Source organism: Pleurodeles waltl, chromosome 4_2 (genome assembly GCF_031143425.1).
Source record: "Pleurodeles waltl isolate 20211129_DDA chromosome 4_2, aPleWal1.hap1.20221129, whole genome shotgun sequence".
Lineage (NCBI taxonomy): Eukaryota > Metazoa > Chordata > Amphibia > Caudata > Salamandridae > Pleurodeles > Pleurodeles waltl.
Window position 1 is genome coordinate 672454640 of NC_090443.1, and position 14410 is coordinate 672469049.

General features: G+C 39.7%; 1 protein-coding gene across 1 annotated transcript in view; it reads left to right on the top strand.

Moving 5' to 3' along the window:
• The window catches only part of PIGK (phosphatidylinositol glycan anchor biosynthesis class K), a 452024-nt gene that overhangs the window by 28255 nt on the left and 409359 nt on the right, over window positions 1-14410 (top strand). Inside the window, exons 2-3 of the mRNA XM_069232253.1 lie at window positions 6896-6949; window positions 10099-10190. Coding sequence (XP_069088354.1) covers window positions 6896-6949; window positions 10099-10190 — 146 coding nt within the window. The remainder of the gene's footprint in view (window positions 1-6895; window positions 6950-10098; window positions 10191-14410) is intronic.

Consider the following 14410-nt stretch of genomic DNA (forward strand, 5'->3'; position numbering starts at 1 on the left):
AGTTGTGGTCATTAATGCTAATTGCTGACAGGGGTATTCGTGTACTATGTCACTAGTGCTCTTGTTTCCTGCCTTATACCGAAGACTGTAGAACCCTTCCTGGTGCTCCCGTGATTGGTGAGTGGATGGTTTGGGTCCACTAATGTCCCTGTTCCTGAACTCCTGTTACACAACTGGCGTCACTGGGTCTGCCTCCCTTTGAAAGGAAAACAGAGCCCCCTTCTTAAATCCATGATTACCATGGCTGATGTTGTTCACCTGCGGATTGTCCTCATCTCTACATATGGGAGGTCTTGGATCGCTGACACGAGGTTTGTCCCTGAACCTCAGGCACAGGTGCGATATGTACTCATTTGCTGCTCTAGTAGGAGGTAGGATGCCTTTCCAGATTGCGGATATGTTTGCAGTTTTTGTGTCTGGAGAGATCTTAGATTCAGAAGCCAACTTTTGACCTCCGATTCTCCCAAAAGAGACAACCCTACTAACTGCGCAGTCCACCATGTTATAAGGACTTAATATTTGTTCTTGTGGTAGAGATGCCCCTACATTTGTATTTTTGTTTTATAGTTGTAGTGAGGTGCCCATTAAAAACATCTACAGATGTCACCTGCCCACAGGTAGCATATTGAATGTCTCAAAGCTTGTGTTAATTAAAAGACTCTGCATCAGATTTTGCTTTACCATGCCCGATTTCTCTGTGGTTGCTCCTGGAACAGGTTGAGAGCCCAAGTTAGCAGCGGCCCCTAGCATTGGTGTTAAATCTTTTTGGGCAGTGCACTAATTTTATCCATTGACTCTTGCTATTTCCCCCAAATAAAATCGTGTTAAATTCTGAAAATAAAGTAAGTATACCTAAAAAAACAGATTATTCTTTTTACTGTAACAGCTCAAAAATCAACTCACCTGTATGTTAGTTTTGCTTTCATGCCAGTTTGTCACTTTGAGTAAATATGCTAGTTATGTTCCTACATCTCACTTTGTTGTTTGCATCAAGCATTTAATTGCCTCAAATTCCAGTGAACCACAATATTTTCGAAAAATTCGGCCTCCAGCTCAGTTTCACCTTCGTGTGTTCACACAACATGCCACTAATGCCTTTGTATACCACTTATGATCCGTGTATCCCAGAAGGGACCCCTTTGTGTGGTCACAATGCCAGAAGTATGTGAGAGGGAGCTCCTGTGAGCCAGGTAGGACTATGTTATGTCAAGGCGGCAGCCAGACACCGACTTTGCCAGCGGGGAGCTCCACGTGCAAAGAATGGCCAACCGATATCAAAGAAAAACATTGCGCCCAATGCATTAAAAGCCCTAAATACCCCTGGAATTATTTTTCTGAGGTCCTCTTGGAATGTTGGAGATTTGAGTAAGCAGGACAGGTATATTGAGTAAGTTATTCTCTTTAAGAGATCTTTAAGTTCACTTATTGTAGACTCATATTATGCAACTCACGACACTTGTCGACCATTTCTGAGACAAGCAAGACGTTTTCATCATCTCTGGGCCTTGAACATACTCCTGAGAAATATATCTGTTGTCTTAATCAAATGGGCAACATAGCAAATCTTTTATTATCTGCGCAGTCTCCTCCATGGCATATTATCAGGCTGCTAGACAAAGTACATCCTTCTCTCTGCTTACTTTTTGAAGGGTTTGGGGGGCGGAAGTGATTCTAAAACTCTACATCTTCTGTGGACTCCTTTTTTTTTTTTTGTTCAAGATACTAAAACTGAAAAAAAACATGGAAACAATAAGTCTCTTACGCAAGGCAAATGACAGATAATAAAGAGTACAGCATAGAATGTGAAGGTAGATGTGAGAACACAGAAAACAGGCGAAGGAGTGAATACATCGAAGTACAAAGAACATTTTAAGTTGGAAACAAAAGAAGTTAGCTCACAGCCTCCGTCCTTTTAAATAAGGGGAAATTTGTGAAGGAAATAGTAGATTAAATAGTAAATACATGTTTCCTGGATAGAGTTCACAAAACAATTATTTGCAAATCACTAGCATAGAAATTAGAATTAAAATGAAATTATTCAATATAAGAATACAGAGGATAATATACAATTGGAATAGCGTGAAGAACCAGAACAGACCATTTGGGAGCTTTGTTATGTAGAAGATTAAAAGGTGAATGAGAGTCTTTCCAAGAGGCAGGAAAAGTGCTATTTGAAAGATTAAAGAGAAAGCATTCCCATGCTGAACATGATGTTCCCAAAGATGAGAGGGAAGGAGTCGTATCAGGATGATATGATATGTTGAAATCCGTAGATATATCCTAATAAAGACAAAAACATTTCTGGCGATGGACCTGAAGAATATAGTTGGCAACAGAAAGTAGAGCAGTTTCCATTGAGTGACCAGGATAAAAAACACTATCCAGGATGAAAACCACAGCAAACAGATATGTTTAAAGCATTTGCCCTCAACCAGGAGGACTGCCTCTCAGCTTGCATTTTCCTAAAGTACTACTTCAAGACAAGAAGACGTTTATCGAATTTAAAATAGTAGTGCATTCTGGTTCCAGCCAAAACAGTTTTTTTTTGTGTTAGTGCCCCTTCATCCCTAATGCAAATCGTCACAAAGCCATAGGAAATTACCAAGCTAGCACATATAACGTTTTTCAGTTTTTCAAGTTTTTTGGGGTTGTTGTAGATGGGAAACTTTGGAGGCAGTTCAAGCCGTGAGTTTGGGATAGGCTTAATTAAATGCAGTTACTGCTCACGCCTATAGAAGAGTTTGCATCAACAAATAAGGGTAAGGCTTTCAGGTACTTTTGGGACCTGCAAATAAAGAGATCTGCAGCTCTAACTGGACATCCTTCCTCTTCTGGCTTTGAAATATTGCAGGAGCTAGAAGTCCAGTTATCTCGTTTTTTAGGAAATGGTGCAGTCCCCAAGTTTTGGTGATATGCTATCTCTAACATGAACTCTCCTCTGCCCTTAACAGAAATTTTACAGGCCTTTGTTGGTAAGACCACTGGAGCCTCTGATGATTATTCGACTGTGCTCACAGTTTGTGGTTAAGCAGTGAAATTGCATTTTCCCATTGGTATAGATTTCGAGCCACAAAACGGGCCAGTGGAAACTACCCTACTCTGGGCCTCCATCTCACTATTAAAACAAAAATAGAAGAAGGAAATCTCATCAGTTGCCTTCCTGCCATCAGAATCTCGTGCCTCTTGATGTGCCAGGAAAACATGACCATCGAGAGGCTCATTTTGGTAGATGCTATGTCATTTTTATTTTTTTGGTTGGGACAGCAAATCGATGGAACTTGTTTCAGAGCATAGGCACAGGAACCTACTTATGGGTTGATTCAGGTTCCTAACAAGTCTGTAAGAAACTGCTCCCTTTGCAAAGAAAAGGACCATTCTGTCAAATGTTTTAATTATTCTTGCAATGAGATAACAAAGGTTTAGCCATGTGGGAGAATCCCCAGCAGGCAGTCAGTGGGCCCTAACTATGTTCCCAGATCAGCAAATTAAAAAAGAAAATAATGGGAAGCTAGAGAGCATTTGAAAACAATTTAACTTTATTTATCATGCTGTTAGGAATGCACTATTCTAGTTGGCAATCAAACATGGCACAGCGGTAATGCTGCCAACTGCTATCTAATACAATAGAGTACTTTTTCAGTGTAATGTATCTTTATTGGCATAATCAGTAGAGTCAATCACAACTTTGTTGTATCTGTGCAGAAAAGGTTATTAACACTGAGGTAATTGATGTAACTTTTTGTTCCTTTCAAAATGATATTGTGATGTAGTAGATGCTGTACAAGCAGCCTCTTCACTTCAAAACATGCAGGTTGCAGTTATACTAATGTTATCAGATACGGGAGAGTGCTGTAGGATTCGATAAAAGTGCAAGTGGCCAAGCCCATACGTAGGTCCAAAGCAGAGGGCAGATGTGTTTGTGACACCAACATCCTACAGATACTTTTTAGATGTGTGGAAAAATGCCCAGATTCAACCAGATCCATTCTGCCACGTTACTTTTCAATCTCAAACCTTATCCTTGTAGATGAGAAGAGGGCCTTTTATCTCCTGAGGGGAAAATCTCCTATATGACAGATTATCTGCGTCATTCTATCAGATATTACAGACTGTCTGCTTGACCATATCATAGCTGAACTTGAAAGTTTCATTTTGATTGTTTTATAGTGTAGTAGTATTTGAGTGCTTCGTAACCCTGATGAGGCACCAATGTGCTTTAGCAGTCTGGTAGCATGCTATACCGTGGAGTAGTTCTTGGCTGGAAGAGGAGAGTTAGGCCTATGTGGAAAGTCATTTATGTGTATGATTGACCACAGTGGTACTGCTATTCTGACTTAGTGTGCCCTTATTGAACATGCATGAGAGGTAGAGCCCATGCCCTTAACATTATTGTATTATTGTGATCAGTTGGAATGGTGTGAGTTGTGAGTGACGTAAGTGAGAGGTGTTTTTATCTTGTATTTGAAAATTGGATAGATGCACCTCTGCATCACTGCAATCATCTACAGTAGATACATTTATACGCAGAGTGAAATGAAGCAGGGTGAAAGATAGGCACACATCCGCATTTGCCTTTTATCCCAGAGAGGATAGCATTGCAGTCCTTGGTTTGATTCGAGTGGCAGAGAGACAACCCACAGGAATGTTCTCACTAAAGCAGCGAAGCTAGTTGACCTAGAGAGTCCAGACTGGAGGAGCAATCAACATGAATATGTGGGATTTGAGACAGTTTTGTTAAATGCTCTTTAAAATCTACCCAGAACTGATGGGGAAGTAACTATATGCTCTTTAGAAACTACCCAAATAATGTACTTGCCTGGAGCCAAGAAAGATTACCCTGGGGCACAAAGAATCTGTAGGTAATTTTACTAGAGATAAGACTGCATACACATATTTCCAAATACTGTAGTCTGGGTGGTTCTCAGAACAGCCAAGCGTATGACCATGTGCATGATTTAGTATTTAAATGTGCTTAAGAATTTTTACTAAGAAGTCTTTCTCAACTTGCTCACTTGGAACCTGGTTTGAGCAACATACATACATCCTAGAAGGAGCTTGCTTGGAAGTCCGCTGCAATAGTTTGGAAAATGAGTTAATATGTATGTAAAGCTATGACCCTGCTATTCTTGGCTCATTAGCTTGTTACTGTTACCATGTACTCTGCATATTTCTTTACATCAACATCTGGGAAATCTGCATTTTCTAGTGGTTGTGTATGAGATATCTGGCTTTACCACAAAGAGGGGCATGCCTATGCAATATAAGCTCCCGCTGTACTTTAACTGGAAAATAAAAATACATTTTTGAAGGAGCACAATTCAGTCCCTCTCTGAGAGGCAGCATTTATGATACATTGATAAAATAGCGTTTGTAGAATGGAATAGTGGAGTCCCTTAGGCTAATCTCAGTCAGTCATGGCTCAACTCATTGCAGATTTAAAAAAAAAAAAAAAAAAAAAAATCAACTTTAGGAATCAACTTTTATGGAAAAAATCAACTTTGCTCAACTTATTTGTAGTGAGCAAATAAGCATTACAATCTCTCAGGTGTGTACGCCGGCTTTTATGGCTATTCCTCCTCTCTTAATTGCATGATGGGCCTTGTTGTTGTATATTTTAGAGTTCTCCTGTTAAATTTGCCTTCATTTCAGAAGCCCAAAATAAAATGTTTCAGTACCTTATAGTACTTGAAATGCAAAATTCAGCTCCTCCGATTACCAGTAAAGATGCTGAAATATGTCGGGAGTTTAGTCATTGATATTATCCACAATGACTTTGAGGAATGTGTGGAAATACAAGATAGAAGTCTACATGGACCAGAATAGATTGCGTGTCTCAATGCATGTAAACACACTGCAAACTTTTGAATCTTATGTGGGAGCACAACCAACCGCTAAGTAAATAGGCATTGAACAATCCTAAATTGGCTTTGGAGGAGGTTGGAATTGAGTTTTCATCATGCATCAGTGGGTTTGAGCCACATTTGATTATGAAACCTCATGATGACCTATGCTGAAAAAGGTACATTTTTGTTTCCTCTAATCAGTGATCTGGTGTTCCTGTTTGGACGACCTCCTGAGTAGTTTAGCAGTATTGGTTTTATACAGTTAAACAAGTGCACAGCCTAATATTTGAAATCTTGTTCAAATAATTTTTGTTATAGTGAAAAATTGCTCAGGCTGTGCCACCACTTGCCCCTTGTAAGGCAGTGGTTGAATTGAAAAACCTGTGTTGTGACCTCATTTCAACAAATTTGAAATCAATTTCGGGGATGCATCAAGGCTTTAAAAGCCTTCCTCTGTTTCTGACCTCCAGTTGCATTGTGAGCGTTGTAGGTTCATATTTCATAGATCACCTATTGTATCCGAATTTCAAGTTTCAGTTCCCGCTTACATTGCTTTACGATCTTTGTAGTTATTTGTAGGTTAAATCGTTCCTTCCAATTTTGCTTCACTGTAACTCTTAATACTCGTGGTTCTCTACAATGAGTATAGTTCAATAACTGGTGTTATTAACATTTCTGTTCTGCACCGGCCTTCTTCTTACAGGATTTCTACTTCTTTTCATATGTCTAGGTATATTTGTATTCGTAAGTGCTACGTCGTACTACTTTACCATGAAACACCCTCAGACTATTTTACTCAACTTGGGCTTTGATTTGCTTTTTTTTTTTATTTTTTTTATTTTTTTTAAGTGTTCATATTGTCCTTTTTTTAATTCAAATGCCATGCTATAAATGTGGCGTTTAACCCCTATAATAAAGACATATAAAGGTTATCACTTTCATTTATTTGGATCAGAGTACGTTTTCTTCTGAATAACCATATTTTTTTAGAACAATTACTAACCTATCAGTAATGTAATGATTCATTCTTGTTCCACTTTTTCCGTTTGCAGTATCGAACACAGCAGTTTTTCCGAAGTGGGCATACAAACAACTGGGCAGTTTTAGTAAGTATTCCATAGCACAGAAACTATTATAAAAACATATTTCACCCTGTTTTTCTAGGGAGCTGTTTGCCAGAGTTGCCAGTGGGACTGACTCATTGCATTGAGAAGTATATCTAGAGCACCTGTGACCAGCATGTTGGCGGCAGAGTGCCAGCTTGGCCAGAAGTTCTGTTCCTATTGGATGCACTTCTTCTAAGTTCTTACAATAGAGTGAAAAATAGGATAGCTAGTGGTAAATATTTTTGCTAGCAGTTAATGTCCATACCACACTAAAAGACTGAAAGCAAGTTCAGTGCGAACCTAGAGGGCAACAGACTTTCCATATATAAGTTTGGGGGCATTTCGCCATAGAGCTGCCTGAAGGTCTCATGTAAAGTGGGGGATACAGTGCAAAATGAAGACAGCATTGTGGTGTTCAAGCTTCCAAGGGTCTAGTAACATTGGCACATTGATTTAAGAAGTGGAGTCCACCAAAGTCAGCCTCCATTCATATGAGTTTCCTGATTTTCTACCCCATCCCAGTTTTGGGCTTCGTTTCACTACCTAACCCTCCTTGCTCCCCTACTGCATCCCTATCTCCCTTAGCAGGAATTTCCTTGCTTTACTGGCTGCCATGGTCTGTGATGCACAGTGACAGATATGGCTGGAGCTTGCTGTTGGTCCACTTTCCACGTTAGTGGAGTAGCAAGGGTGCCATGCTGCTTAATACCACTGGTTGTAAGACAATACACCTATTATTGCAGTGGTCCCCTTCAAACCTTCGGCAGTAGTACTCTGCACCTGATGAACTATATTAATAAATACACCCCTGTTCCCAACCCATTGCCTGTATCCCTTTCTATTCCATGTTTCATTCTGTTTCCTGCCTCCCCTACAGTATTTCCTGCCTGGACTTCATGTGTAAAGATTGGGTTATTATAATGCGTAGATGGGATGAATGGGGCTATCAGAAGATCGTTTGATGGAATATTTTGCCCTTTCTACTGAAAAGAGAAATTTCTTTTTTATTTGAAAATGTTTTATGAGAATCTGAAAATTAGTGCCTGCAAACGCAAGATTTGTAGATGAATACTACATACAGGAATCAGTTTAATGTACCAGCTCATTAAGGATGTTGATATGTAAGTAACCAGTAATTTAGAAAATATATCTGCCCAATAAACTTTTAATACAAAATAGTAATTTTGATGTTTAAAGTTCTTGTATGTATTATCCAGTGCTTAATTTGTAAATAAAAAGGTGCCGGTGCTCAAAGCCACCCTGTTAAACACAGGGTTGCTGCAATTAAATCTGCCAACACGGAATACTGAGGCAGCGTAATCCCGATGCCATCTCTGACCGTTTCAATCCATTTACAGCCACTCCCTGCCCCTCCATCTCACTCTTGCAGCTTTCTGCTTTCTCTCATCTGGACGCTTTTTCATTTTTCTCTTCCTCCGTCTTTCCCAAACGTGTCTTTTGCTCGCAGCAAATGCTTGAGGCAGAAGACTAAGCGCCGGCCCTCAAAAATAAGTGCCGGTGCTCAGCACCGGAAACAACAAGCACAAATTGAATACTGGTATTATCACTGTTAGTATCAGAATCTGTCTACCAGAATGCTTGAATTGAAGCAGTAGCTCTTTTTATCTGAGCAAGTGTAATTAACTTGAATCATAGCATACATGGTCTAGTGGCTAAATTGTGTATTTGTGGCTCCTGTATTTGATCAGTAATTGTGTGATTCTGGATAAACTTAGTCCCGCCCCTCCCCCCCCACCACCAGTGCTTCAAAAGGTATATATTTGTGCAATGCAAACATGTAGAAAGGCAAATGTACAGTGCTGCAACTCTCACTTCTCTAGCACATCTGGTTTCTTTTTATGCAATTTTTTTTTGGTTCAACCATATTTAATTAGAAAGTAATCTTTTGCAGCATAAATCGAGATCAGCGTATCAATTTACGTTTAGAAAACAAAAAGATCTTAGTCTAAAGTAAAATAGTAAAACATGACTTTCACAAATAAGAACACCAACATGACACAGCAGAATGGGATATTGTACACAAATATAAATAAAGCAATAGATAACACTGTAAGGGACGAACAGCCTGGTATTATTGTGGGGGTAACAATCACACGTGACCAGGAACTTACCCCACACTTGCTTGGCAATAAAAAGTATTTTCCTGATTCACTACAGTTAAAATATGTAGTGACCCATTGTTGATAGATCCTTTCTCTGTAGATTTTTAATTGTTGAGAAGCATCAATTTGAGTATCATCGGAGCTTTTACTAGCCAAAGTTTTGTAAAATGATTTCATGCTGAAGTTTTGTGCATATTAAAAGCGTTTGCATTAACACGACATTAACGCATAGACACGCTCATGCATTTTGAAGAGAGAAATTAAGTTTACTCACGTCTAGGATGATGTAGCTAATAATATAGGGCTGCCTTTCTAAATGTCTAATGTTGTTTGCCGTCTTGTTTGGCGACACATAAGCATTTTGTTTCTAAGAAAAGTGAAGTTTGAACGTGATGTTCTTTATCTTTCTTACCCATGTGAAGAAATGTTTTAATCGTGATTTTTTTGTAGAATGATCTCATGAATAACGCAGTGTGCAGGCGAGTCCATGTACCTTATCTGGCCACAGATAGTGTGTGTTTGAGGGATGCAGAGAGAAGCGTCTTAGTGATAAAACTCTGAGAACCTATCGAGTGTGTATGTACGGCTGTATCATATCTCTAGCTTGATTGGACAGTTTTCTTGAGAACTGCGTTAATGTACGTTTGCGATTCTCCTGCTCCATTGCAATTATTCTCTGCTAAAGCGCTCCCGTCTCCTTAAAGTGTGATTCACGCTAATTAAAAATAAATCGTCATTGTGCGCCCCACTGCTACGATGTGTTTTTTTTTTTTCTTGCGGCAGCGTGCTTTCTGTTGTTCTCACGACGAGTTCTGTTGACGGTGCGTGGTCCTTGTCTTTTCATATTTGACAATAGTTCACTTGACAACATGCTGTGAACGTGTTGTTTGCAGTTTGTTCTATATTATAAATCCAGGGCTTCCACTTTAAGTTTGCTTTTTTATTGTGTGCTTTCTGTTTGTACTTCACGCTGTTGTAACATATATGAGTAAACTATTTCACATGTAAATCTGTTTGTTCTTGTAGGTTTGCACATCGCGTTTCTGGTTCAATTACCGCCATGTGGCTAATACGCTATCGGTATACAGAAGTGTCAAGAGGCTGGGCATTCCTGATAGGTGAGAAGTCATTACAACACAATGCAGGCAAATGACATGCTTAAGAAAACTAAATCTAGTGTGAGTGCCCCTACAGCAAGGTGTTATTTGCATGTATAAAAAGAAAATGTAAACGTTTATCAGTGTAGATTTTATCGACTACTACGTTCCTGAATTTGACCTGCTTGCCAAGGGTGGCATTCTCATGATAGGTTTTTGTTCGCCAATGTAGGTGCCACTGGGGCAATCATAACTTGGGTGAATCAATCACAAGAGGGCAGCAGAGTGGATGAGCTCGATAAGTGACTTTCATAGTCGCAGAAAACATTGTGTTGGCGCGCCTGGTCCTTAGTAAGTAAACTTACAAGGGGACGCGTATAGGTCGATGAACCTTATGGATCGCATGGGATATCCCAATTATGCGGTAGACTATTGAACCATCGACATCACTATAAACAATATCAAACGTTAATGAAAACCTATCTAATAAGAAGCACCATCACTCTCAAGAGGTCAATCGTTTTTATTCCCTATTAGTTACAATTCTAATAAAAAAACTTTTATTCAACTTTATTGTTAATCAAGATTTATTAATCATCATAAAGCATTATTCAACCAAGAACGCATAATCAAACAACATTGACTAATGATTTCTCAATACATGACAAAGCAATTCAGCAAAGCAATTTCGTGAATTGTCACCGTCAAAGTCACCCTTGTCAGCCTACCTAACCCAGATTAGCATCATCATGTGGGTCTTCGTGCTAAAACACTTTGGAAAAACATTAATTTGGAAAAATCTATCTAAGAGAGTAAATATTTAAAACAGCGCAGTTGGTAGCTAGAATAAAAAGCACATATTAGTCAGTCACATTATTATAGCTACCTATCCAAGATGGGTCAGCAACAAGTCAGTCTCCGTCTCCAGGTCATCCGCAAGAATCAGGCTCAGAGAAGGTAAGCCCACATTATCAGCACTTCGGACAGCGTCTCCTGACGTCATCAGCTTTCTCCTCTCCGCTCGCCCTTTTCTCCCCTTCTCATGACTTTTTATTAGGGTCTCTCAGTCCGTCCCACTAATTGCTAATTGGTCAACCTTATCAGAAGTTGTGACTCTGAGCTATAGTTTTTGTTTACCACATATACACGCCAACTCACAATTCAAGTTCCATTAGTTTGATTGGTTCTTCTGTCGATGAGAACATCATCCGGCTCTTCAGGTAACAAAATTGTTGCACACAGTCTTTTAGTCAGAGCTTCCATTGTTCAAGTCCTGGGAAAGTGCGTTTAGCCTATACTACACATAATTGTAACAAATGGTCTTCATTATCTCCTGTCTACGGGTACATTTGCAGAATGTTCTATCAGAGCCTTCTGAACTCTGCACAGTTCAAGGTCCTTCCAGGGGTGTGGAATTTATTAAAATATCTACTTGTCCACGGGACAGGTTGCTTCTCAAATCTACTTGTCCTGTAAAAAGATCTACTTGTCCCTTTGGTGCCATGTAGTGTGGCGCCAAATTATAGCAGCAATCTCATTATGTAAGAGCTCTGATAATAGCCTCTCTGATTATGCCAAGGCTACTACCATAGTAGGGCTTGAATACTAGCAGTTTCAATCCCTACTGTAGCAATTTCCTTATTTTTCCACCTTTCTGCAGATCTGCATACTGGGGCTGGAGGAAGCAGTAAGCAATAGTTCCAGGGCTGGAATGCCTTTGAGTCTGCAAACCTACTAACCTGCATGTTTTAAAGATTTTCACCAGCTTCTCTCTAATATTTTCCCATAATAAGAAAGGTTGGACATTTACTCCTGACAATGGCAGAATTAGAACTTCTTCCAGGGTTGGGAAGAAAGTGGCTGGAGGGAAAATGAACTTGCAAATGCTCAATAGATTTTCACATGAGAAAATCTACACATGCGTATTTACCCATGCTAAAATACAGTTCACAAATATTTTATAGGTGTACGACATATACCATGGGTGCACTTTTGTGACTTTCTTTAAGAATTTGGGGCCACATGTAGGTAGGTTCAGATTTGTGACCCGCAAATTGCGAGTCGCAAATCCGAATGTAGGATGGTGTCCCTGACACCATCTGTGATTCGCAAGGGCTTCGCAAATGTTCACCTCATGAATAATCATGAGGTGGGTCGCAATTTGCGACCCCCTTGCGAATGGCGGCCTCACAGGGATGGTGGCCTGCTGGAGACAGCAGACCACCATGTCTGTGACTGCTTTTCAATAATGCATTTATTTTTTTATTTTTTGTAATGCAGCCCGTTTTCCTTAAAGGAAAACGAGATGCATTACAAAAACGAAAAATGAAACGTTTTCGTTTCATTTTTTCAGAGCACGCAGTGGTCCGCAGGACCACTGCCTGCTCTGAAATTTTTTTTACAGTGACATTCACAATGGGGAAGGGGTCCCAGAGGGACCCCTTCCCTTTTGTGAAAGTGTTAGCACCCATTTGAAATGGGTGCAAACTGAGATTGGTTTGCGCCCGCATTCGCAAAACAATCCTACATTGCACTGCGAGTCGCAATTAGGAAGGGAACACCCCTTCCTAATTGCGAGTCACAAACCCGTTTTGCGATTCGGTAACCAGGTTACCGAATCGCAAAACTGGGTTTGTGCATCGCAATGTGCTTTTTGCACGTCGCAAACAGCGAAAGTCGCTGTTTGCGACATGCAAAAAGCTACCTACATGTGGGTCTTGGTCCCGAATTAGGTCTGGTGTTAACAAAGACATTTTGTTTTTATTAAACTTCTATTTCTCTCTCTTTCGGCTGGCTTTACTGTGAGTGATCGCATTCTTCTCTTCCACAAGGAGCATATTGGCACACAAAGTAGTTTTGTTCAGTGTCAGGAACTACAGTGGCAATCAGTGACGTAATGAAACTGGAGGGTGCCCCTTTGCAAAGAACATGGAGGAGCCTCCTCTCCAGACTCACTCAGGGCAGGTGCTGTGCTGAAGGGGCCCCCTGGAGGGCGGCTGCGGGGCCTTTGTTATGCCACTGGTGGCAACATGTGCTTTTAGAGTTCAAAAACGTTTTGGGTTTTTTTTGCCAGTGTTTGTTACAATGTTGAGGACCTGGTAGCTCCCACAACAATAAAGTGTTAGAAAAGCCATGTCAAAACAAGACACGCATTGATGAAACTAAAAGACTTATAAAAATATGTCAGATCAGTTGGCTTTGTCAGTGTTTGTTTATTTTCATGCTTCCCATAATCGTGTTGAAAATGGTTACACTGATTTTCCATTAGAAATATTTTTGGGAAATACTAGCATGCATCAAAACATTTTACTAAATGACACTTCATTTGCATATAATCAGAGAGCATTCTGGGAGCATTATACTTAGCCTCATAGCCTAAACTTTTCAAACATGTGTATACACGTTTTTTTTTTTTTGTACTGGAACCAACGTCAGTAGTGAAGTGTGACATTAAAACATCTATTTACAGCACTCACCCTAATAATGAAGGTTTTCAAATAATGAACCATAAATACAAGTTCGAACAGCATTATCTCTTGGAAACACATTACCTCAACTGCAGAGAGTTCCACTCTCTGTAAACAAACAGCTAAAGGGTTTGTGCTGCAGAGGGTTGGGTCTACTTGTCCCAAGGACAAAGTAAACATAAAATCTTGTTGCCCTTGACCCCAAACAAGATGTCCCGGGCGTCGGGCGATAGGAATTCCACATCCCTGTCCTTCTCTCTAGTTCCTGTCCTCGGAATCCTTGTCGTATAAGGCCCAGCGAAAACCAGGCCCTTAGCATGGCTAAGTTAAGAATGCAAATTAACACAAAGCATAGGTTATACATCCAAATTTGACATATTAATAAGTTTTTCATGAATATTTTCCATTACTTAGCATCTTGTTAATACATATGGTGACCACTCCCTGTGGGCACATTTTGCCCACACACGTTATTTTAAAATATTAGTTTCTTTATCAAATTTTCTCATTAGTAAACATACGCAAATCATTAAAAGTTCTCATATTAGCATATCTGCTCCAACAGTTGCACTAAATGACACGTGTTCTAGATGATTAAAAATGTTACTAGAGTTCTAAATCTCATACACATTAACAAACTATTGCTGCTGTGTATTTCTTGATGAAATAACTGAAAAGCATGCTTTCTTGATTAATTGCTGAGTCTGAAAGTTTTACTACTACGTACTTAGTTAATTATATGAAAACAATACTATATAAGGGCACTGTAAGTGA